The sequence below is a fragment of the Cricetulus griseus genome (assembly GCF_003668045.3).
Source record: "Cricetulus griseus strain 17A/GY chromosome 1 unlocalized genomic scaffold, alternate assembly CriGri-PICRH-1.0 chr1_1, whole genome shotgun sequence".
Classification (NCBI taxonomy): domain Eukaryota; kingdom Metazoa; phylum Chordata; class Mammalia; order Rodentia; family Cricetidae; genus Cricetulus; species Cricetulus griseus.
This window is the reverse complement of record NW_023276807.1, coordinates 201108684-201134822: the sequence shown is the minus strand read 5'-3', so window position 1 is coordinate 201134822 and position 26139 is coordinate 201108684. Positions and strand designations below refer to the sequence as shown.

Sequence of the window (26139 nt, the reverse complement as noted above, 5' to 3'; positions counted from 1 at the left end):
GGTAAGTGTGGCTCTCACCCCTCATCAAAGAAGCTGCTTTTTGTGACATATGAGGGCTGTTATAGAGACCCACAACTTGTAAAATAGCAGAGAATAAGTAACTGTGGGTTGCACAACTCTGTTTGATACAGTTGTAATGCAACATCTACACCCAAGGCTCAAGGAAAATCGTAGAAGAGGGGACTGAAAAGATTGGAAGAGCCAAAAGACCAGGGTATCTACTGTGAGATAATATCTTCTATGTATGTGACAAAGAAGCCACATCCACAAACTCTCAAGGATATGGTTGCCTGAGCAAGGCCAGTGTGATGATGTCACCAGATGACATGCCAGTGTGGACAGGGGAAAGTCCACATATCCCACCTCTAGATGAAGAGCTGCTGAGAGATGGAGAACCAGCCTCTTCCAGGATGAGTTTCACATAGATTGTCCAAACCCAAGCAGTCCACTCGGACACATGTACACATGAGCAAAGCTAAAAGGGCTCAGTAGGTTATATATACATTGCATGTGTACATACCTGTAACGACATTAATAGAAGAGTTTGATTGAATAGATCATGAATTTGAGTGGGGGGCATAGGAGGAGTTGGAGTAAGGAGAAGTAGGGGCTCGAGTCATGTAGACGCAATGCTCATGTGTGAAGCTTCTAAAAAATTATTAAATAAAAAAGTTGTACATACTCAGATGTTGATGTTCATACACTGTGAAAAAGTTGACCAGGACTGGAAACAATACCCCAAATAATGTTTTTCTATTTAGATCTATATAGCTTTGGCTTCTTCCTGGTCTCAAGTCCATCTGCAGTTAAATGTCTTCTGAGAACTGGTCAGTAGGGGGAGCTTTGAAGAAAAAAAAAAGTGTTAGGAAACACCTCTGTCCAGGAGCTGGAAAATTCCCACAGAGGAGGCTCTGTGATTTTAATTATTGTAATTAATGGTAAATTCAAGCAGACTGCCACAGGACATGAACCAGAACAGCCACAAATTGACTGAGACGCCAAGTACAGGAAGCACAGTAGAGAACCTTCCCAAAGTGCTATTTAAGCTCAGGGTTCCAGGCCTCATTCCCATTACACAATTCAAAAACCTGTGGCATTTAGGACATAAAATGTTTAGGTTCTTCAGAGCTACTGACTCTAGGGTTTCTGAGAAATTATTCCCAAGGAGAAAGTCACTGTTGGCTGGGAGTTGGAGGGAGGTTGCTGTTCTCTGGCCTTTAGCTTTCTTGCAGCTTGAAGGCAGGCAGCAAGAATAAGGCATGGAAGGGTGAGGTTGTATTCTAATGAAGACACAGAAACTGCAATTTGAATGCCAAGTAATGTCCATATGTTACAAACTTCTCTTTTGATATTTACTTTTTTATTTTAAATTTATGTATTTAACTTAAAAATCTGGCTGTCCTGGGAGAAACACAGATGATGTTCAAAGGTTGGTCTGTGGGTTGGTTTAGATCAGAAGTTAATAAATCAGAACCATAAGCCTAGGTCCAGCTGGTGTTTGTAGCCTACAGGCTAAGAACGCTTTCACTTTAAAGATTAAAATTTCTCAAAAGAGCTACAGGGTGGTGATGCACACCTTTAATCCCAGCATTCAGGAGTCACAGGCAGGTGGATCTCTGTGAGTTTGAGGCCAGCCTGGTCTACAGAGTGAGTTCCAGGACAGCTCGGGCTGTGTTGAGAGACCCTGCCTCAAAGAACAAAACAAACTATCAAAATAAGCAAACAAATAAACCTCTTTGAGGTACTACTGTGTATTGTTGAGCAGAGAAAACATTTAAAAACTGGGACTGAGGAACTGGAGAAGTGGCTCAACCCTTAAGGGCCAGTATAGTATTATCTTTGAAGGTTATACTTGTTCCTGTCTGGACTGGCTTTCTGCTTCCTGCCCACCATGAGGCAAGCAATTGCCATTTCTTTTGCCACTTAGTTCTGCACCAGGCCACCAAACAGCCTGCTTGACAAGTTTCCACAGCCTTCCAAAATGGCATCACTAGCTAGGACCAACTGTTCAGCCAAGAACCTGTGGGGTGTTTCATATTATTGTCTTTAAGTAGGCACTTAATCCATACTAACTTTTAGTACCAAGGGATGGGAGAATGGAGGAACACCCCAAGAATTGTCCATGTATGAGAAGGGGTTATGGATTAGAATGAACCTGAAAGATCTGGAGATCAGAGTGCATACCAAGTCTCTCTCTCTCTCTCTCTCTCTCTCTCTCTCTCTCTCTCTCTCTCTCTCAACTTGAAGTTACAATGGAGGGAAAATCCTAGGCTTTAATAGAAACAGCCTAGGCAGGAGTGCTTGACCATTTGATGTTGTAGCGTGGCATTGTCAATTACAAACATCACACCAGAGAACTATGCAATCTAGTTACAGATAAATGAATAAATCGCAAAATCCTCCTGATGTTTTAAATGAGTTTACCATTTAGTGTTGGGCCTTATTCAAATTCACCTTGGTTGCATGTGGCCCATGGGACCATGGCTTGTACACCCCTGCTCCTGGATTACCTGATTTTGATTGTAGGAACCCTGTACCTTTCATTGCCTTTGAGCTATTTGCTAGACCTTGATGTTGTAGGTCACTGATACAACATGAAATAGCTCTTGGCTTTAGCCATATAACCAAATTCTGCCCCATAGAAGCTCAGCTGGTTGTTTCCTCTTTATGAACAAAGCCAGTTTTGCATCCATTTGCAGATTCATCAGTATTCCCAATCTATAAATGCCTGTACCTTTGACTTCCATTTTAAGCTCATTATGACATCTGTCTAATTTACTTATTAATAATAAATTAAATTAAATCTTTGATATATGTTTTTGTGTGGAAAATTATGCCTTAATTTCCTGCTTAATTATAAACTTGAAATCAAAATGTCTTCCTAGAAAGTCTTTAACAGAAACCCAGGAGACAGCCCAACACATTTCTCTTTTTCTCCTTTAATCATCTTCTCTTAGCCAGACGCTAGTAACGCATGCCCTTAATTGCAGCACTTGGAAGCTAGAGGTGGGTGGATCTCTGTGAGTTGGAAGCCAGTCTGGTCTACATAGTGAATTCCAGGACAGCCAGAACTATATAGTGAAACCCTGTCCTCTCCCCAATCATCTTCTCTTTCTAATTACATCTGCTCATGGCTCTTCATCAATAGTTCCAAGGACTTTGAATGATGCTTAAATTTTTCATCCACGAAATAGAGTTAGATGAGAAGACAGTCTATCAACAGCAAGCAGCTATCCTCACACTTGTGACCTATGGACTCCTTTATGTTTTTAAATTACTGACCACCCCTTCCAGGGATTAGGACTCCAGCTTATGTGAGTTGGACTTTACCCCACTCACCACCCGTAGTAGAGACTGAAATAATACATTTTGAAGTGTGTGTATTTTCCAGACAGGATGACTCACACCTGTAATTCTAACCCTTGACTCAAGTGGAAGGACAGCCACACTGTGAGGTCACTCTGAGCTACATAGTGGGCTATGGGGTGAGACTTAAAAACATACAAACAACAACTGAACATAAATCATGTGTGTTAATTCCTTGAAAATAACAACAGCAAATCATTTCATGTTAGCACATTTTTTTTTATGAAAAATCACGATTTCCAAGATGGAAGAAGAGATAGTAACTTCGGCCATATGGTAAGACAAGATGGACCTCATTTAATAGTTTTTGCAAATCTTATTAATATGTGATTTATTAGAAGGCAGTTAGAGTCTCATATGGATCCCTGCATCCAGTCTGTTGTGGCATCAGTGTCTTGTAGCCTCTCAAATTTCTCATTCTGTGAGAGATGGAAGTAAAAGCAATACTTCATGTCTATACTAAATCAGCCTTGACCTTGGAGATCCCTCAGAAGGGCTTCAGGGACCCTACAGAGCTCCTGGAGCACTCTGTGAGAACTGCCATTATAAAGTAAACACAAATCACCTACAGATGGGGCCAGTGACATTTTGATGGTGGGATATGCCAGTACACTGTGCTAGTCCCCATCTGAGAATGCTGGTTTGCTTCCACAAGCCTTCTGGGACAGCTTTCCCTTGTATGTGCTCGTGTGGACGGGTGCACGTGTGTGCAACAGCATCTGTTGATCTGTGCTGTGATTCAGATCCAAGCTTGCGTGGGCTTCCACGTGTTCCTGGCATTTGGACAGAAACAGGATGGGGGTTGGGGAGGAAGTGAGCACCCTTATCTTTCTCCAAGCCTCTGACGAGGCCTATGGCTTCATGGGTGAGGGCACTGGTCTTGCTTTTTTCCCTGAACTTTACTCAGATTGTGGCCAGAGGGAGGGAAAGTCCCAGAAACCTCCATTGTCTCTCAGAAGATTGTTTCTGACCATGGACAGCTGCTGGATTTAGCTGACAGAGCAGCTGCTGTTAGAACAGTAGTTGGGAAAGGAAGAATTCTTTCTCCCCTTCGGAAAGTCTTAAAGAAATAACCAACACTTTGCGTCATCCCTGATATAACCAATCTTCGTGGACTTCCTTGTGCAGGTTCCATGATACCAAGAAATATTCTCTGTACAAGGCAAACCTAACAGTTTCTGCTGACACTGTCTAGGCCCAAAATCAGCTCAGTGAAGAAAGGGTTAAGTACTGACTTACAACCCTGATTTCTTCATTGAGAGAAGTCATCCAGGGTCTTGATGTTCACAAACTGTGTATCTTATGAATAATACAGAACTTCCCTTAAAATCCTCCCCCTTTCACACTTGCATTCCAATTTACACTCTAGGATAGTAATTAAGAGCAGAGTCTTTGAAATCAAGATGAATCTACATAGGCATCCTTCATCTGCTATCTGGGAGAATGCCAATCTTTTCAAACCTCAAATTCTTTATCAACAAAACAGGATGGATTTGTTTGAGTTCTTGCTAGGTCAAGACCTGGGTTCCGTGAGTTGAATGCAGGGAGCTTATTGGGAGGAAGTGTTGAGAATGAGCTGGAGGGATGGTCTCAGTGGTTAGGGGCACCTATTACTCCCACAGAGGATCCAGGTTGGTTCCCAGCATCCATGTTAGGCAGTCACAATTCTCTGCAACTCCAGCTCCAGGGCATTCAACACTCTATAGGACCCTCTAGGGACACCTGCATGTATGTAGATATAGACTACACATACAGGCACATAATTAAAAATGAAAATAGAATTGAAGAAGTTTTAATGAGAAAAAGGAGGCAGTTTGAAGAAGCAGAAGTCACTGAAATGTGTTGTTGGGTTGGTCACTATTAGGGATGACTGGGGACAACCCTGTTAGGAACCCTCTGGTTAGCTATGGGCGGCACCCAGAATGATCCCTCTGGAGGCAGGAGCCGCCAACTCTTCTCCCTCATTGGCTGAGGGCTGCCTCACGGCTCAGAGAGATGGAGAAGGAAGGAGGGTACTAGTTTCCTCTGAGAAGCTGTAGTATCCTGCTGAGAACACTCTGCCACTCTGCCAACTGCTTCTGAAGTCAGAAGTGGTTCACACATGTGTTAGGAGGCACGAATGGAGATACATGATGTTCCTTACGTGGAATATTGTGTACAAAATGTTGGGCCTCATGCCTGATGACCAGTTAAGTACTTAGTGCATGCTCACTTTATTGGTTGTCATTGCTATTGCTGTTGTCATCACCATGGCTCTTATCATTGCACTTTCATGAGTGACAATGTGTGGCTTAGAGGTTTCCAGGAATGACATAATCCACAGCCTGTATGACTTGCCATGACCGACCACCAAGTGTGCCAGTTATGGATTATTATAGTATAGTTGTCTCTCATGTTAATATTGTGCAAAGAGTCACTATGCTGTATTATGTAGGGATGAAGGACAAGGAACAAAATCATTACATGTTCAACACAGATGAAAAATTGTTTTCTGAATATTTTCCACCCCTGGGTGAATCTGCAGCTGCAGAGTCCTTGGACATCAATCTCATATTGACTTTCTCTTTCTCTTTCTTCCTTTTTAAAAAGCTACACTATCAAAATCTGAGTGCAAGGATAAAGTACACTCAGTTGTTTGGGGGTGGAAAGCAGGCTGCCATTGCTCTAGAATAGCATATGACAGGACTCTGCTAGGGTAGAAAAATTCTGTATCTGTGCCATTCAATATAGTAGTTGCTGGCTGAGTGTGGCTATTGGAAACTTAACATGGGATTAGCTTATCTGAGGGGCTGGCTGAAATTTTAATTTTACTGAAGCCTAGTTAATTTATAGCTAACATTAAATAGTCACACACAGGCAGAATGGAGGGCAAATCCGATGGTGATCTCAGTGACAGAGAAGGAGGCCCCTCCCCCAGGCCACAGCTGAAGATAAATTTTGCAGTTAGCTGTGTACTGTCTCTTATCACCCAACCTGGAGAAGCCCACAGACCCCTTGATATTATCACTGAGGTCAAGGAATCACTGGCTGACAGAATGCCCAGGCCATGACATGGAGGCACGGGATTCACTCACACAGGGCAGGAGAGGAGGCCAAAATCTCCACTTAGCTTTGGCTCATTGTTTTGTGTGGAGAGCTTCATTTTCAGTGGTCTTAAGAATGCAGGAGGAGCTGGGCGTTGGTGGCGCACGCCTTTAATCCCAGCACTCGGGAGGCAGAGGCAGGCGGATCTCTGTGAGTTCGAGGCCAGCCTGGTCTCTAGAGCGAGTGCCAGGATAAGCTCCAAAGCTACACAGAGAAACCCTGTCTGGAATAACAAAAAACAAAAAACAAAAACAAACAAACAAAACCCCCAAAAAACCACAGGAGGAATAGAGGGAAGTTTTCAGAAAGGGTATCCATGATCCAGAGATGGTTATAGTTTACCCAAGAGACAAGATTCCCACACAGTGGGCTATTAACTTCAACATTGCCCCCTCCAGGCTGTAGCCCACCTCTACTCTCCTCCCAGCTTCCCGAGTCCTTGGTAACTGGCAATTGACTTTACTTTCTTCATTAACCCACTATTCCCTGAAGCCACAACAGTAGTGCTGTCCACTCTGACACACTGCAAAAGCCTGGCCTGTTTGGAGGTGAAAGGAGAAAATCCATCCAAAGACAGTGTGGAATTCAAACTGGCCTCTAAAGAGAAGTAAAAGAAAGTTACTCAAAGAGTTGTGGCTTTTTTTTTTTTTTTTTGGTTTTTAGAGACAGGGTTTCTCTATGTAGCCTTGGCTGTCCTGGAACTCACTCTGTAGACCAGGCTGTCCTCAAACTCACAGAGATTCACCTGCCTCTACCTTCTGAGTACTGGGGTTAAAGGTGTGCCTTGTATCAGTTATTTTTCTAGTTACATGTAGTGACAGTCCACTAGGGGTTAGCCCCTAAGCAAAGGGGTTGAGGAAGCAGAGAGTCACAGGACAAGTGGAAGAGGAGAGAGACCTGTTGAGACAGGAAGATTGGCAAGGCAGGGCCTGACCCTTTAGAGCCTTGAAGGAGGATGACTGTGACTAACTGGAGTACCTTGAAGCAGAGCACAATGGGATTCTGAGTCTGGCAGTATCAGTCTGGCAAGGAGTTCAGTTTCCTCAGGATCCCAGTTCTGCCCATGTGGCCACACTGACTCTACCCCCAGCCTAGGTTGTGAAGTCATGTTGCAGGGACATGATCGGGCACTTTTTCTGGGACCGTCCTTGTGTTTTTCCTGCAATTGCTGAGCTGATAGGAGCGGACAGTATCCTGATTCTGCAGAGGGACATACAGAGGAGGACAGGGGCACACAGGAACTCAACTGAGCACGGCGAGCCAGCTGGGCGAACAACGGACCCACTTCTGGGCTTTTCTGTTCTTAGGCAGTTAAGATCTTGCCTCTTGCAACCAAGGGAACTGATTACAGATCACTTTGGTACCATTGCTGAGAGAGGGAGGACGTGAGAGTAATCATAGCAGTGGATGACACAAGGCACTAAGGGTTTGAGCCAGGTGGTGCAGCTAGAGAGGAAGGTGCCTCAGGAGCCCAGGCTGCCTAATGTTTCTGTTTTCGAGGGTTGCTGGCAAGTAGTGGCCGACATCCTTCACCACTGTCTCCTTCATCATGCCTTTTTGTCTGTTTTGTTTCATTTAGGTTATCCACTTTGTTTTGTTATTTGATTTTGGCTTTTTGAGACAGGGTTTCTTTGTGTGGCTCTGGCTGCCCTGCAAGTCACTCTGTAAACCAGGCTGGCCTTGAACTCAGAGATCCCCCTGCCTCTACCTCCTGAGTGCTGGGATTAAAGGTTTGCATCACCACACCAGGCTCTGTTTGACTACTTTGTAAGACAAATGCATCCAGTAGTTTTTCCTCAGTTTTATAGCTTGGAGAGGCTAGGGATCTTGGAGGTCACATGGGAACCTGGGGCCTCATTCTGATTCTTCAGTTCACACAATGAACTTATAGTGAGGACCTATGCTTAAGGTTGCCAGATGCCATCAACCTGTAACTTAGGGTAGAAATGCAATTTGCCAGCTCCAGTGGGGGTTCTCACTGGGGAAGGGTCAGGAACCCAATGACCCCTTCATTGAAATCAATTCTGACCACCTCTCCTGATTCTAAATAGAAGAAAATGTAGATTTGGGGCAGAACCGAAGGGAAAGGGATTTCCCTTGGCAAATTATTTGCAATTTGTGGATTGGAGCTGACCCAGCTCTAATTCCCTCTGTCACTGTGAGCGCTGTCTAAAATGTGACTGGCTTATTAAAGAAGGAGTGCTGGAGGGGATCCTCCCAGAGGGACAGACTTAAACAGGAACAGAGCCAAAGCCCACCCTCATCCTCCTGGCAAGGGCTCAGGGAAGGAGATGCCGGCTTGCTGTTTGGTGTTCGCTCCTATGATGCTGCGATCTGTGCCTTTCTTCAGCACTGGGGAAAGCAAGAGATGCTGTATACTGAGAGAGAGAAACTTAAATGGTAGGCAGCATGCAAAAGAATGCGTGTTGCTAAGTCGTCGACAGAGAATATGAGTTCATGTGTGTGTGGTGGGGAGGGAGGGACCTTTGCTTTTAAAAAAGCATCTCAGGTGATTCTGAGGCAAATGGCCACCAATCAAGAAACAGCGATGGTATTGGAACAGTCATGCACAAACTCCATCATGTGTCTCCTTTATCCCTTGTTTGCTGCTGCTGCTGCTGACACAAATCCTAAGAGATCCAGCACTTCCTTCTTTACTAGCAATACCTACTCCTGCGCAGTCTGTGGGACAGTCGGCAGGCTTTCTTAGTGGGGTGAGATAGATCTACAACCCCAGTGATCAGAGGAGGTGGTATTGAGAAAAGAGGATTGCAAGTCTGAGCACTGCCTGAGATATAGTATGAGTTCATGGCCAGTCTAAGCAACACAGCAAGACCCTGTTAAACTTTTTAAAAAGTAGAAAAGGGACTGAGCATATAGTTCAATCTACTGGGAGAGCTCTCCCAGTAGTCATCAAACTTAGGCTCAATCCCAGCCCTGGAAAAAAAGTCTCTGTTGACTGACAAGAAGATCTTTAAGGAGACTGCTGAATCTAGAATTCAGAGGTTCTTCTCCAGTGTCTTCTCCAGGACAGTTTTAGAACCACAGGCAGAGAACAAGCACACTCTGCGTGCGATGGGGGTGGAGTGGTACTATTGCGGTGTAGCTGCAGCAAGTTAAATTGTCTATACAGCTAGCGTGTCTCCCTGCACCCCCCTAGCCTTCACTCTCCCTCCCATGTTTCTTTGTTCCCAAGGGTTGTACATGAGGCACAGTGACCAAGGGGAAGTTTTCACACAGAGCTTCAGGTGAGGTGGATTTTTTTCTTTTTAAAACTGCTATGAACAGATGCCTAAAGAAAACCACAGATCTGTTTCCCCAGGTCCCTTTTAAATCAACACTAATGTGGGAGGTAGTCCACAGGTCTTCACAATGAAAGTGACCCCATAGGAAATGAATCTGAAAATTCCATTTATTAAAACAAATACATGGTTCATGTGGGATAAAGATGTGCACACCACATTCAGGTTCTCCTGCTTTAACATGTCTAAGCTGGGCATAGTGGCTCATGCCTTTAATCCCAGCACTCGAGTCAGAGGCAGGGAATCTCTGAGTTTGAGGCCAGCCTGGTCTACAGAACAAGTTCCAGGATAGCCAGGGCTACATAGTGACACCCTGTCTTAAAAAGTGAAGAAAAAAAAGAAAAAACCCAACCCAAAACACACCCCCCGACTCCCCGCAAAGTTTCTGTTCCCTTCTCCTTAAAGACACACTTCATAGATCTTATACAGGAAAAATGTGGAGATCTGAACAATTGTTAGGCTATGAGACAGCAATATACACATAATATCCATCATTTCCAAGAGCAGCTAGAAAGAAACACCAAGGAAAAAGATAAAAGTATAAAATTCTCTTAAAGACCATTGTCTTGATTTTCTCCAAATTCATTATGTGAATACAAGCATATGAGGGAAAGTATGAGACTTGATTTTTCTTTAAATTTGATGATTTAAACTATCTTACTTGCTTTCAAATAGAAAAACATTTTAAATTGGAGTTGGTATTAAAATGGCTCAAGTATTCTAATAGACATTGCATTATGAGTATGACATTTATTATTTCTTAATTCCATGGCATATTTTAATTTTTATCCAGGCATTTAGAAATGAGGGTCTTAAATAACTAAGCCTAACTTTCCTAAGATAAAATTATGATGATGAAAATGATGGTTGACATTCCAAAAGAATTAAGCTCTTTGGAGACCCAAGTAAACACTTTTCCCCTTTAATAAATACAAACATCAATATGTCAAAACTGATTCTGATTATAGCTCCATACTGAAGGATATGAAATTGTGAGACAAGATATTCTCCTGAAACTTCCTTTTGGAAGGAGAGTATATTTTTCTACCTTCTCATTCTGTAAGCATGCGTACAAATAATTTGTAAATCCTTAATTTTTAATTGCTAGACCTGTACAAGGTGTGCCCTGGGTTCCACTTTAATTGCCTCAGACGTCTAAATTTACACAGAAGTCCAGGGTCTTCCTAGTGATGGAAGAGTGCCTCTAGTTGACACGTGACCACATATTCATGTTTCAGCTCACTTTAAGTGGGGGCCACTTCTGGCTGGTTCCCCAGCATTCTCAGCTGCACAATGGTGTAGTTCTGAAAAGACAGACAGCTTTTTATTTCAACCACTAAATCTTCACGGGCGTCCCACCAACTATAACAAACCCCCAAGATGTGACCAGAAGAGAACTCCTGGTTACAATATTGCATTCATGCATTGATAAATGTCCTGGTACCCTCTTCTTCACACCCTGGGACATAAACAGAAAACCTATAAAAAGAGTTAAGAAAAATATTCACCAAATCTATTTCAAAATGGCTCCTTGCTATATATAGGAAGTCTTTTTTAATCTTCTCTTCCCTCCAGGTAACCACCCCTCCCTCCCATACACACACTTTTTAAAAACACGAGGAAGAGAATGGCAAGGGGGATAAAGTAAAGTTAACTTGGCTTTAGTGGTCTTTTAGGATTTGAAAACAAATGATGTCAGGAGGCTCCCTCTGACCGGGAAGAACACAGAAAACATAAAGGCTTCCAGGGCCTTCCATTGCTGGTGGAGGCTACAACTCCAATGAAAAGAAGAAGAAAAAACAACTCAGTGTTTTATTGTGGGAAGAGAGAGAGCTAGCCAAAAGAAGCTGTAAATAGGGCAGAGAGGCTCTGACAAACAGGGTAGAGAACAAAGCAATGATTGCTTTGAAATTTGGGGGAGTGACAATGAGGACCATGTCAGTTGGAAGAAGAGCCAGCTGCGGGGGTGTTCAGAGTGCGCTGGGGGACTTGTCTCTCAAGCAGCTGGCGTTCTGGGGGTGGCCACCTCCTCTGAGGCTGGGGGTTTATTTCTTCTGATGCTTGAGCTAAAGAGGGCCATAGTTTTCCAGTTATGAACATGGAAAATATTCTTTTGCATATGATTTCCACGGTTCCTGGAAAGCGGGAAGGTGCTGATACTCTGACAATGCCTTTCCAAGTCACGGTGGATCCCTGCCTCTCTAGGTGAGCCAACTGTGCTGCCCTGGATCCTGGCTAAACCCAAATGCTGTGGATTGGGGAAAATCTGTCACGAGGCGCTTATACCACAGTTCACTAGGAGGTATTTCAGGCATGGCTAAGGCGCTGAAGTGATCTCAATTGTCAAAATACAGAGGATTTTCCCCCTCTCTGGCATCTTTTTCTCTCTCATTTCTCTTGGCTTTCCAGCTGAACAACAAAATTCTGAATGGATGCAACGTGGGGACATTTTCATGCAGTATTATTCAAAAACTATCACAAAGATATGAAAGCACCAGTCACAACACATGATTTACTTTTACTTGCAGAATCAAAACTATCATATACAGATATTAGGAATAGTGGTAAGAGAACACAGACAGCCGGCATTGTGGGAGTGTGTGTGTGTGTGTGTGTGTGTGTGTGTGTGTGTGTGTGTATGTATGTGTCCTTTTTTTTTTTTTAATTCTCATGAAGAAATGCCACGGGGAACATCTTTCTAAATGTCTCAGCTATTCACTCATCCTAGAGTTCATTCTAACACACAAACCCAGACTTATCTCTGCAGTACTCTAATAGAAAGGGGTAGAGAAAGAGAAAGGGAAGGAAAAGAAAAAGGCACGAAGGACTAAACATGGATGCCATTAAACAGAACTGTGGCTACATGGGACAACAGCTTATCAGAGGGTATTTGAAAGACAATTCTCATCCCCAGAAGGTCAGCCATATGTCAGGTCAGAACACCGGCTTTAATGTTTATTTTGTTTTTAAATAAGAAGCAGAAATGTAAGGTCTTAGAGGGATAGCAGAAAAGAAGTGACATTGATTTTGTTTTTTATACATTCCCCTCCTCCAGACAGGTCTGCAGGGTCAGATTTCTAAAGTTGGGACGTGGAATCGGCTTCCATTCTCATAAGGGGACGGTTCTTTAAACATGCACAGCCCGGAGTGTCCAGGATGGTTCTCCTTCCTCTCTTTAAATGCTGTGGACGGGAAAAGCGCCCACTTTGCTAGGAACTCTACATCAATGTCCCAGGAGCCCCGGCGCTCTTCAGCCTCCTCGCAGAGGCTTAAAGGATGGCACAGAAGAATTTCTTCTCCCGAAAGGGGTTTTCTGAGGCTGGGACCGGGGTCAGCAGAGGATCCTCCTTGGCATGTGCCTCACAGTAGGCCATCAAGTCTGCAGCCGCCTTGGACACCTGCGAGGGAAGGCAGAAACATCAGGAAGGACAGATAGGCATGGGCACAAACACCATCGGTGTAGTCGCTCAAGTCTCTGCTTTGGGGTTCACCAGATGGGGCTCATCCAGCTAACCACTTGAAAGCCAAAGAATGAAAGTGAAGGAGACACTCCACCTGCATAAGCCCGGCTTCCTGATCCACAGACAAGGTACCAATGAAACCCAGCTGACAGAACTGTTGCTAGCCCGTGGGGATCTAGGGTAAAAGGAGCCTCAAACCAAAGAGCCACAAACTTAGGGCCTCAACCAAGAGTCACTCAACATCAGGGCTGTGCAAGTGCCAACCCTGTTCTACTTCTGGGCCTGATAGATACCTTAGTTGCCACACTGATCTGTTGCAAAGAGAGCAGAGAAAGAAAAAAATGAGCATTTATTGACTGAAAATATGAAATTGATTTCCATACAAGCGACATAACCCAGGAAAGGCATCCAGGACTTTACATACAGGAAGCTTTCCACATAGGGCAGCCACTGTTATTATATACATATATCTTATAGATAACATATATAAGATATCTATACATCTACATACTTATAGCTATGCCCCCGCTTTTGGAATTCTGTTAGGAATGACAAAGCTAGGCTGGTATCCCTTTCTACCCAGGAGGCATAGCTTCAAGTACACACACACACACACACACACACACACACACACACTCAGTTACATTATGTACTACAGAACATATACATTACAGTATCACTATGTGTGGTCCCCAGGAGATGTTCTACCCTGCTTTTGGAGATGACGGGCTGCACATCCCAGCTCCCTGTGAGGAGTTGCCAGTGATGCTTTCCTTTGTGGTTGTTGAACATTTTTGTTACTTGGGGAGCTAAATTTCATTTTGAGAGATAAGCTGACATCTGGGGATGAGGTAGGTGATCTCCCAGAAGAATGCCATTTGAAATCAGAAACATAAAGTCAGTCATTGGTTTCTCATATGACATGGTGTACTTGTGCTAAGGTCACTCCCGAAGACATTTGTTCATAAAAACACCACCACTGTAGGGTGTGACAGTCTCTCACAGTGACTACCGCAAGCATAATGTTCCCTAAGACTTGGGCTAAAAATATATACTATGTTCCTCATTACAGGTAGGGCCTATATATCCACACAGCGCTGTCAGACTTGGTTATACCGCAAGTGATTTGTTCTGGCCACTGAGATGTGAGCAGAATTGATAGTAATCATCTTGGGGTGCAAGAATCAATGCATGCCTGGCCAGGCACTCTCCTCTCCTACACTATCTGTATGATGCAATAATTAGGACCTCCCTTCATCCATTCACAGGTTCCCATGAATGGATCAATGGACCTTGCTTTGGTCCTTGCCTCAGGGCCAAGTGGATTAGACTCCCATCACTTATAGCCGTAACAACTTCAGATATGGAAATCAATTTCATATTTTCAGTCAATAAATGCTCATTTTTTTCTTTCTCTGCTCTCTTTGCAACAGATCAGAAAGATGCACCATTCCAGACCAAAGTCCAAAGAATAGCGGAAGAGGACCCATGGTTATTGCCAGGAAGCCCACCTTACTTCGGTTCAGATATAAACATTGACATATTATTTGTTTCCCATGCCTTCAAGCAACAGTAGTACATTCTCTCACAGTCTTAGAAATTTGATGTTTGAAATTAAGGTGTCAGCATGGTTGGTCCCCAATCCTCTGAGGGAGAATCTGCTCCATGCCACTCTTAGTGGTTGTGGTGATCTTTAGGGTTCCCTGGCTTGTACACAGAGCACTCCAGTGTTGACCCCATCTTTATATGGCATCCTCTCTGTTGTTCACATTCCACCAGTCATTTTGTTAGGGTCTACCCTACTTAGTGTGACCTCCTATTAACTCAATTATAAACACCCTGTTACATTCTAGGTGGACATGAATTTAAGGGAGGAACTATGTAGTATAGTATATTTGTTCCGAATCTGTCTTTTTAATAGACATTACAGTACTTGTGAAATATTTTTATTGTGCCCCATTTTGTTCCATTGAGTCATCTTTTTCTTCCTATATACATCAAGGCTTAAGTAAAAATCATTATCTGCCTTCTGTCGATGAAACTTGGAGGATCAGCAAGCAGGTTTCATGAGTTTGTTCACCTTCAGGCAGCAAAATAAATATATGGCAGAAGAAGAACTAGGACCCTGTTGGTTTTTCATTAGGCTGTAGTTATCTGCACACAAACCACTCAAATGTCCAGCTAGTTCCAAAGGTGGAAACCATAATTGTTCACACATCTTTACCAAACTTGATGATGGCAGAATGAAAGAAAATTGTCCATTCTAGGCTTAACTCCCTGAAAGGAGGGCAAATGTCAAACTTTGAGGAGGAATTGTAGCCATTTTTTTTTGTTACTTATTTGAGCAAGTCATTAAACAGGAGCTTAACTGCTAAGTAGCAGGGACTGTAAAACAGCAATGCTGAAATCACATTTGTTGGGAAGAGATCTGGTACCATCCATACTACTCACCCACGATGCTCACACACGGCACAAAATTTCTGAAGCACTTTCTTTTATAAGATTTTATTTTTATTTTATGTGTATACATGTGTGTAGTACTCCAGGAGGCCAGAAGAGGGCATTGGATCCTCTGGGACTGGAGTTACAGACGGTTGTGAGCTGCCATGGGTGCTGAGAACCAAACCCAGGTCTACTGGAAGAGCAGCCAGTGCTGTTAGCCACCAAGTCATCTCTTTAGTCCCCAAAGTGCTTTTTATGACATAGGAGATACTAGAATGGACAAAATTAGTAACATGAATTGCTTATAGTTTATATTTGAACAAATGATTCTGAATGACTTCCTTTTCAAAATATATCATAGTTTCCTCAAATACATTGTAGTCTCCTGTGGATGATAATCCAATACAATGTCAGAATCTTGTTAATAGCTAGAATAATTGCTGATATTTGTGGTCAATTTGTGGTCAAAGCACATACTTTTCTATGTGTCAAAAGTATGTAAATCTCTTCATACCAAGAGTTGTATTTAATACGTAGAGCAGTATTGTTCGCCTGTAGGCTATTCATATCCTCAGGCTTTGTTCTTTCTGTTTTTGTTTTGTTTTGTTTTGTTTTGTTTGACAGGATCTTACCATGCTGCCCTGGCCCTTGCTATATAGCTCAGGCTGTTGTAAAACTCTGGATCCTCCTGTCTCCATCTCTTAGACACTGAGATTACAGATGTGTACTGTCAATGTCCAGCACTGTCCTCAACGTGGGTGTGTGGATTTTAGGCTTCACTGAGTAAGTGCTTGGCTTAGGGCTCAGCTGAGGAACAGCCAATTATAAATGTGAATGTTCCTGATCTAAACTCTACTTACACTGTCACTTGTGTCCCTTACCTTAGTGTAAGTTACGCAATGTTCTGCCTAGATCTCATGCTTTGGGAGTTATCCTTTCTAACACTTTGCACACAAATTCTTTTATATTCATAGGTTGTTGTCCCATGGAGATTTTCCTCAGAACTTTAGAATAGTCTCTACCTTTCTTGTCCTGTTGATTCATCCTCCAAAAATATCCTACATTTAGGGCCCTTGCTGTCATCTCCATAGTTTGAAGCTCCATCTTCTCTGTGACAACTGAAATAACTGCTTATATAAAAAGTCATTAACTGGGTTCTGATTGACCCAATGAGCCTGTAGACAGAATTTAAAGAGTGATCTATGAATGTTGATGAAAATTATTCCTTTATTTTCTTTAATGTCAAATGGAAATTTATCATTTCCTTTCAATATAAATGGATACTAGCATGAGCTGTGAAGGCGAGTCAGTCAGTCAGTAGAATCAGATACTTTCAGTCATATTACAGTATCTTTATATCTCAACATTGTATTTATATTTATATACTTTGTGGCTGTAGACATGGAATTAGACACTGCATAATAAAGGAGCATATCTATAACCATATTATATATTATATATAGGTTTTGAAAATAAGAGGAATGATATTATCTAAAATACTTTATAAAATATTCTGATACACTATATCAGAATATTTGTAACTTAAAAGCATTGTTGTGAGAAGGGGACCATAAACTTCAGCAAACAGCTAGCTAGGTCAAGGGCACCAAAATGTTTAGGAAGCTGAATGACATCTTTGCTTTTGAAACTGTGGCAGTAAAGAGTTTAAAAATCCAGACTGTCTTTTGTAATTCCCCATTTGAAATCATCAGTTGTTTCCCACTATACTTTGTAGAAACAGAAACATGGCATGCTAGCCTGTGCATCCAGATGTTTGGGACCTGCTCCTCTACAATTTCATGTCTTGACACATCTCCCCTTTAATTGTGAAAGCTCTGTAGTCCTTCCTGCCTGTGGTTTTGTATATCTGATTCCGAGACACCTTCTTTCCTCATACTCTCTGGCTCCCGAGAGGGCACTCACCAGTCACCTAATCCGAACTGACTTTCTCCCTCCTTCTGGGCCCAGGTGGCGCTCTCTTCTCACTCACAGAAGCCACGCCCCTCCCGGCATGATTACCCTTCTAAGCTTGTTTATTGGTTGCTAGATAACTTCTAACTCTTCAAGCACTATTAGGTATGAGAGCAGGAACTTTATCTGTCTTACTCATCATTGTGTCATCCGTGCTGACACATAGAAGAGGTGCAAGTAATTACTCCTTCAGGAGTTCTCAAATGTAACCTGAGTCAACAGGTATTTCATTCAACTAATAGTCGCCATGTGCCTAATGCTCCAGGTATGGGTTCTGCATGCTACACTCAGAGAACAAGATACAGAAAGACGCCTGTTCTCATAGAGCTCTCAGTAGTCCAGACTCCAGATGCAGTAACTGAGACTGCATTCTCCCGCCTCAAAGTCAACTAGACAGAGGAGGCAATGTTCTCATGATGGTTCACAGGCAGTATATGATAGTATCTCCTTCATTCAGTCACCTCGGCTACAGCATGGGAAAACAGTTTTTGTGGGTTGAAAAGAGGGTTAACAGGGAAGAAAGAGTTAAATGGGGAAGAGAAAGTTCCAGAGGCTCAGAGGGTTCCTCTTGACTCTGCTGAACACTGAGCCGCACCTGAGTGAAGGGCGGGTGATGGAGATCATGTGATGTTGTCCCTGGAGACGGTACAGGACCTGGGCAGTGTTTGTCTTTACCAGCCAGAGGAGAAAGACCTCTGCATAAACAAGATTTGAGCAAGGACTCCAGAAAGATATATTTCTTCTGTGGTAGAGGTTGTGGGGGACTCTCCTATCAAAATTTGAAAGTAAGTCTGGACAGATTAAAATGTTTCTAAGCAACTTAACTGCACCTCACATTAAAACTCAAAAAAAAAAAAACTTAAAGGAAAACTACACTTTTGCTACAAGATAAATTTCAGAGTGTCCAGTCTCCATAAAATGTTGCCAACTGCAAAGAAGCAGGAAGAGAGTAGTGATGAGATGGACTAATCCAAAGAAAAGGATGTATGATTGACATGGTCCATGAAATTTCATGGCGGATAGGGATGCTGCCAAAGAAGCTATTAAAATATTCTTTATATGATCAAGAACACAGAGGAAATGTAAACATGACCAAGAGAGACATGCAGGGCATGCAAGGCTTCTGTGGAGAAGGGGAGGTGCAGAGCAGAAACTCGGTTCCCCACAGGGGAGGAGCCAGACAAGGATGGGGGACATGCTGTTTCACTGTCACTAAAGGGGATTAAAATTGTGGAAATCAGAAAATGATACTGAGCCCTAATGTATAGAATAGGAGTCAGTGGTTTGGGTATAAATACATGGCTATATGTATACATACAGACAGACATAGTAAAAACAGACATGAAGTGTACATGAATACATGTGTGTTGTGTGTCTGTATGTGAACATAAATATATGTGTATTTTCTAGCTCTGTCCAGGAAGAGGACCTTGGAGCAATGAACATGCTGCATATACAGATCTTGGTTCTTAAAAACCATCCACAAAGAAAGCAGGGCTCATTGGAGGAAAGGGTAACTCCAGGAAAACAGGAGGAGCATCAGCTTTTGCTCCAAACCAGACAAGTGCTCAAAGAAAGGAGTGATTCACATCCAAAGGATGCAGTCACCACGTTTACGCTCTGTGCCAATTTAACATAAAAATAACAGATTACAAGGGCTGAAGAGATGGTTTGCGTGGTTGAAAGCATGGCTTCTCTTGCAGAAAACCTGGGTTCGATTCCCAGCACCCACATGGCTGCTTACAGGGGATCTGGTACCTTCTTCTGCCCTCCTGGAGTGCCAGGCACACACATGGTGCACAGACATACATGCAGGCAAACACCTGCATGTAGAAAATAAAAGAATAAAAAAATCTAACAAAGATTATAAACCATTGATTAAAAGGGGGACATCCTGAGCCTATAGCAATGTAATTAAATACATTAAAAAAACAGAATATTTTAGAGGAATCAGAGAATTACATAATCTAGAGCTACTCACGTTTCCAACTATTAAAAAACTGCAATGGGAAAAAGAATTGCTTTTCATGGAGAAACCTTGAAGATGCCACCTTAGTCAATAATCAAAGTTAATATCACTAGTAAGTGCCAACTCAAAATCAAGTCCCATCAAGGATGTGGGGAACACAACAGAGGAAGACTCCGTGTGGTCAAAGTTTTCTAACTAGGATTTAGTCAGAGAGAAGTATCAGATAAGGGGGATGGAAAATGGCTCAGTGGGTGAATGTCCTTGTCACCAAGCCTGACCTGAGTTTGATCCCCAGGGCCCACGTGGTGAAAGGAAAGAAATGTCAGACAAGTCCAAACTGAGTGACCTTGCATAAAATAAATGGCCCACAATCTTAAAATGTGTCAAGGTCGTGAAAGGAACTGTGTCACACAGGACAGCTAAGTGCAAGAAAGGAATTTCAATCAAGTCCTTTTGCCAAAGAAGGTATTATTGGGGTAATTTTCAATATTTAGATGTGGTCTCTGGATTATGAATGGAGCTGTGTATCAATATTGACTCAAACGATCACATTATGATCATAGAGAAGAGCATCCTTAGTTGTGTGAAACAGACATTAAAGCATTTAAAGGCAGTAGGCCCATTCCTTAACTTATTCCAAATGGGTAGGAAAATAAAGACCTCGGCACGGTACCTGTCACTTGTCCATAACTGAGATGTCTCCAGCCCAGGAGTTTACTAGATCAGCATTGATCTTCCCAGACTGACAACTGCTGAAAGCCAGCTGTGTGGTAACCTCACCAAAATCAAACCAAGGAGTGAGGAGAGGGGGGTTCTCAACAGCCCCAACAAAGGCCACCAGACTATAACGGTAAGTTCTGAAATAAAAAGAACCTATTCTAGGCAGACAGATGCCTTGATGTCTCTGAGAAGCTGCAGAAGAGGCAGCTTTCTATAGAGATAAAAACCAGACCTCCTGTCAAACTTAAATGGAATGAAAAGAAACAGTTCCATCTTTATTACATCCTGAAATTGAGCTCCATCTTCAAATCGATGTCACAGAATGCATGCCAGCCACCAGGCAAAGAAACAAGCCTCTGACGGCTGTCACTGCCTCTGCCCATGGGAAGTTGCTTGTGCATCAAAGGTTATCAGTCATGAAGTCACATCCTCAGTTGGTTTGCCTGCATTAATGCAGTTATCCAGGACTGCCTCAGTCTCTGGTGTAGCTAGTACAAGCTTATTCCACCAGTCTTGGCTAAACAGGTCTTTTTTTGTTCGTTTTTGTTTTTTGGGTTTTTTGTTGTTGTTGTTGTTGTTGTTGTTGTTGTTGTTCGTCTGTTTTTGAGGAGGGTTACTTGTTTTCCCTGAAAACCAGGCTATTTCAAAAAATTAATTTCCCAGGAATTTGAAACTTCTAAGGTTTTATAATACAAATGAGGATACTAAATGCTTGCACTGTGTTTTTAAAATTTTTAAATAAAAAGGAACACACACATACACATATATATTACATATATTATATCAATATTATATATAATATATATTTTATATATATAATGAGACTTCTTGTAACTAAGACATAAGTCAAAACATAAAATTCATTTATATTTCATATATCTCATGCATACAACCTGAAGATAATGCTATATAGTATTTTTAGTAAGTTTATGTCTTTACAGTGACCTTTCAAATGAGGTCAGATGTGTGGCTTTCCCCTGGTGGCACTGTCTTGGTGCTTAGGACATTTGGATTTAGGAATGCTTTGGGTTTTTGAATTTGGAATGCTTATTGTATGCTTCCCTGGTGGCTATGAACAATGCATAAAGCTAAATATATACTTTGTGATGGAAAAATAGATACAGAGTTGTTAAAAATTGTATCAGCCCTCAAGAAACTGAAGTTTCACACTGGTATCAATGCAGAGCAGAATTTAATTGACTGAAAAATGTTTGCTTCATTTCCAGCAACTGCAATGAATTAAGACTGACCAAACCTGAATGTCTGTAAGACCTTTGTATGCTTTATCATCTATGGAAATGTTCTCAATTGACCTATGGAGAGGACCATAGCCTACTCTTCCTAATAAAATTAAATGTATTCTCTCTCTCTCTCTCTCTCTCTCTCTCTCTCTCTCTCTCTCTCTCTCTATTCTTGCTATGTAGCTCAGGCTTCCCTTGAACTTGCAGCAATCCCCTTGTCTCTGTCTCTCAAGTGCCATTGCAGGTGCACACCACCAAACTGGTCCTGGAGTAAGCTTCTTTGTCACTCAAAGTTCAGTTACTATGCACTATGAGTCTATTATCAGAAAGATGATTTGGTTGTTAGAAATGCCCAGGCTTGACTTGATAATTTACATATCTTTCAATTATTAAAATTAGCCTGCCTTTTAATTTTTGAATTGTTTAAGAAGGTATACTGCAAATAGTGTTACCTACAGTCAGATTGTGACACACAACAATTAGACTTTAAAACCATCTATTTGACTTTAAAACCCCTTTTATATGGCATTTGATTTCTCTCTAATTATTGCAGTTTTATTTATCTAATTATATTCATACTAAAATCTTCACAGAATCACGGAGAACACAAACAGGTGAGGATTTGAGCTGACACTTAATGAAGGAATATGATTTGCATAGGAAAAGGGGTTGGGGTGGGGTGTTCCCAGTGAGGAACCCAGAATAACCAGGTAAATAAGCAGGAATTATCACAACATTCTCCATATTGTTAGAACAATAAGGAGAATCAGTTGAAAAGGTATATTGGAAATATTTGGGAGAAATTAGTAAGTTTGAATCTCTCTCTCTCTCTCTCTCTCTCTCTCTCTCTCTCTCTCTCTCTCTCTCTCTCTCTCTCTCTCTCCAGAGTTTCTCTATATAGCCCTGCCTGTCCTGGAACTCTCGCTGTAGACCAGGTTGACTTCAAACTCACAGAAATCTGCCTACCTCTACCTCTTTTTTTTGTTTGTTTGTTTGTTTTGTTTTTTCGAGACAGGGTTTCTCTGTGTAGATTTGGAGCCTATCCTGGCACTCGCTCTGGAGATGAGGCTGGCCTCAAACTCACAGACATCTGCCTGCCCCTGCCTCCCGAATCCTGGGATTAAAGGCATGCGCCAACACTGCCAAGATTTAGCTTGAAATAAAGGAATTCTATGTGAGATCAATTTATGAGACTAACTGGTTAAGAAACAACCATTTCCTCCATGCTTCTAGCCTCGGATTTCTTTTTTTCCCTCTTACCTTTAGATTGTTTCTCGTAGAACAGTCCCTGTCCCCTTTCAATGACTTTATACTGTGATTTGATTTTGATAGCAGGAGATTGAAGCTGGAGATTCTTGTTAAATAGAGATGTCAGATTATGGAAACGAAACTAAAAAGACAAGGTCAAATATCTTTCTGATATCCTGGGAGCAGTGGGCAGCATCTTTTGTCTGTCCCGTGAACAGTCAGCTGAGAAATCCGCTCTTCCCAGGAAACACATGGCAGGAGAAGCAATGGCTCACGATGGGTCTCTCACAGCGCCCAGTGGCTTCCAGTTGTCCCAGCTTCATCTCTGTCCCTGGATCCCTGGATGCTAGGACACCTTCTGTCTTCTATAATTAACCCTTTCTTTCTGCTTAAGTTAGATTGTTTCAGGTTTCTCTCTGATACCTGCAGAGTCCTAAAATGATGATAAGAAAGCTCCTGAAACCTCTGAACCTGCTCCCCGAACTGCACTCCCTTATTCCACTCTTAGTGTTTGTGTATGTCCTGCTTTAGAAATCCAAGTGCTGCTGTTCACAGCCCCTCACACTCTTCCATTTTGACACCCTTGCTTGCTTTTACTTCCTATTCTTGAAGGAAATACTAACAAAGAAATAGACAAAGGCTAGAAGTGTCAATAAAAATGCCTGGGGCTTATGAACAGGTAAGGGTTTTACTAGTCCGAATCTTCCAAGACATGTGATATACAGGCTAGAAAACAAGAAAAATTCCAAAACAAAAGGTGTTATTCAGGTCCAATAGAGCAGCCTGGGTCACTCTGGAGGCTTCTTGTTTATGACACCTTTAGAAATTCCAGTGGCAGCTGTACTCTGTCCCCTCTTATTAAGGGTCCTACTCACGTCACCTTAGCTACAGTTGGTTCTTCCCGATGTGCAGAAGGCTATGATATGATGAGGTTACTGCTGTAGCTGGAAAAATCACAAGCCTGGCATCTTCCAAAAAGCCCCCACCCCTGCCCGGGTGACAGGCTCATGAACAGAAAGTAGGTAGAGAAGCTAGAAATCTTGGAGCCCTTGAAGGACCCCTGAAACCAAATAACCAGCTAGCCGACAACGCTGTCAATATAGTCACAGTTTTACCCAACAGGGAAACTAAAAATAATTTGTTATTTCACCCCAGCATACCTGCCTGGCTGTGTGGTGCAGAACAAATGCCCTAGCACGGGCTGCTGCTGGTTTTCCATCAACAGAAGGTCTGATGACTTCAAGAAGACTTCAGAGATGCAACTGTGCCGATCGACTGGGAGGTGGAGACTCGGTGCACGGTTTATTAGGTGAACCTTTGAATGCACTCTCTCTCTCGGTAGCTATTTATTTACTTATGTTTCTTCAAAGAGCAATCAGGAGTTGGTTTTGATACCTTTGGTGATTACACTTCCTGGATATTTTTGCTTATTCTGATAGTAGGTTTTGTTCATATCTTTTGTTAAGCCCTCACTATGTGACACATTATCGAGGGTAAGACCCTTATCTGTTCATTTCTACCTCTAAAACCTAGTAAGTACTGGCAACATAGAAAATCTCAATAAGATATTTACTGGATAAATAGATGAATAAATGGACAGAAGACAACTCCAACCTCACAGGGAGGGTCCTGGAAACCTTTACCAAGAATCTAATGATTGGTCGGAATCTTCAGGGAACCAGTGCCATTTCCCAGTAGTAAACTGAAAAGGTGGCTCCTAGGAAGATCAAGATGTTCACGGGTTTGAGATTCCCTTCAAGAGAATGAAAAGTGGTTGATATGACCAATGTGGGCAAGAGAAAGGAGAATAAAGCTGAAGAGATGCATGAGGGAAACTCTTAGCTTCCGTTAAAGAGTTTGAGATTCATTGTACAAGGGATGGGAAGCTGTGGTATAATAAAGTTTTCAGTGGGAGAAGAACATGATGAAATTTTCCTCTGCAAAATTTTCTTTGGCAGCACTGTGACGGGGAACTGATGGCCTGATGGGAATGGGTTGAGGTGGACTGCAGGAATCGGGCAGGAACCACTGCAGTCAAGGATTCAAGGAAGGATGCCTGGCTGAAAGGCTCATTTTGTACCCTCTCCTGTTGTCATTTTTATTACCCATCAGGACATCACACTCTTCTTCAGGACCAGTGCCTGGGATTCTGAGGAGTGGCAGAAAATGCTGACCACAGCAGAACTTCATAGAGATGGCAAAACCACTATTCTCAGGAGGAGGATGGGTGGAGCCTCCGTCCCCGTAAAGGGAAGGAATGTCTCTCTGATACAGCAGTCCCTGGGCCACCTCCCTTCTCCTAACCATTAAAATGTCCAATAGTCTCTTTGTACTTCAGTAGGGGAATGCATAAGAAGTGGCAATGAAGAGGAGATTGCCAGAAATGCCAGAAAGCAACAGAGGAAGGAAACACAGAGGAAGGAGTCCTTGTCTCATTCACAAGTAAGGAAGAATAAATGCCACAAAAAAGGGAGCCAGATCTGATTATGGTATGGCCTACTACCAGGAGTCTGAGTTTACAAAGAGGTTTCCAGTAGATGGGAAATATACCTGGATCTTTGCCAGCTTCTTTATGAAGGCGGGTGAGCTCTCCCCTTTACTACCCAGGACTAGCAAATGGTGGAGAGAAGGGTCAAACCCCTTGCCCTATGGTGGCAGTTCTTAACCGTAGCTATATATTGGAATTAACTGAAGACTACAAACAAAAACACTGATGCCTGAATCCTAAGCCCAAGAGATCCTAATTTAACTGGCCTTCCTTTTAGTGTGGCTTGGGAGTTGTTCTGCTGATAGAGCGCTTTGGGTGATGTGAACGTCAGATGGACTGACTACTGCTCTAAACCAGCAGTCAGCAAACTTGTTTCATAAAGGTACAGAAAGTCATTATTTGGAGTTTTATGGTCTGTGGGATCCCCGATAACACTTTTATTCTGTGGTTGGAGTGTGAATGGAGCCACATACAAAATATAAATGAATGAGTGTACTTGTGTTTCAATAGTACTTGGTTTATAAAACAGAACATGGGCCTGATGGCGGTAGCACACGCCTTTAATTCCAGCACTCGGGAGGCAAAGGCAGGTGGATCTCTGTGAGTTCAAGGCCTATAAAAGCTAGTTTCAGGGCAGCCTCCAAAGCCACAGAGAAACCCTGTCTCAAAAAACCAAAAAACAAAAAACAAAAACAAAAAAAAGGGCTGGATTTGAGTCCTGAGCCATATTTTATTGCCTACTGAATACCCCAATGCATCCAACTAAATGATCCAGACTTTTTAAGGTGTAGAGGAAAAAAAGTAGGAAATTTTGTAATTTTTAAAAAGGCATTTGGACTAATGTTCT

The 26139-nt window shown here is 42.4% G+C and overlaps 1 protein-coding gene across 1 annotated transcript in view; it reads right to left on the bottom strand.

The window, feature by feature from the left end:
• Window positions 1-13021: 13021 nt before the first annotated feature.
• The window catches only part of Gng2 (G protein subunit gamma 2), a 15460-nt gene continuing 2342 nt past the window's right edge, over window positions 13022-26139 (bottom strand). The window contains exon 2 of the mRNA XM_035453372.1: window positions 13022-13150. Coding sequence (XP_035309263.1) covers window positions 13022-13150 — 129 coding nt within the window. The remainder of the gene's footprint in view (window positions 13151-26139) is intronic.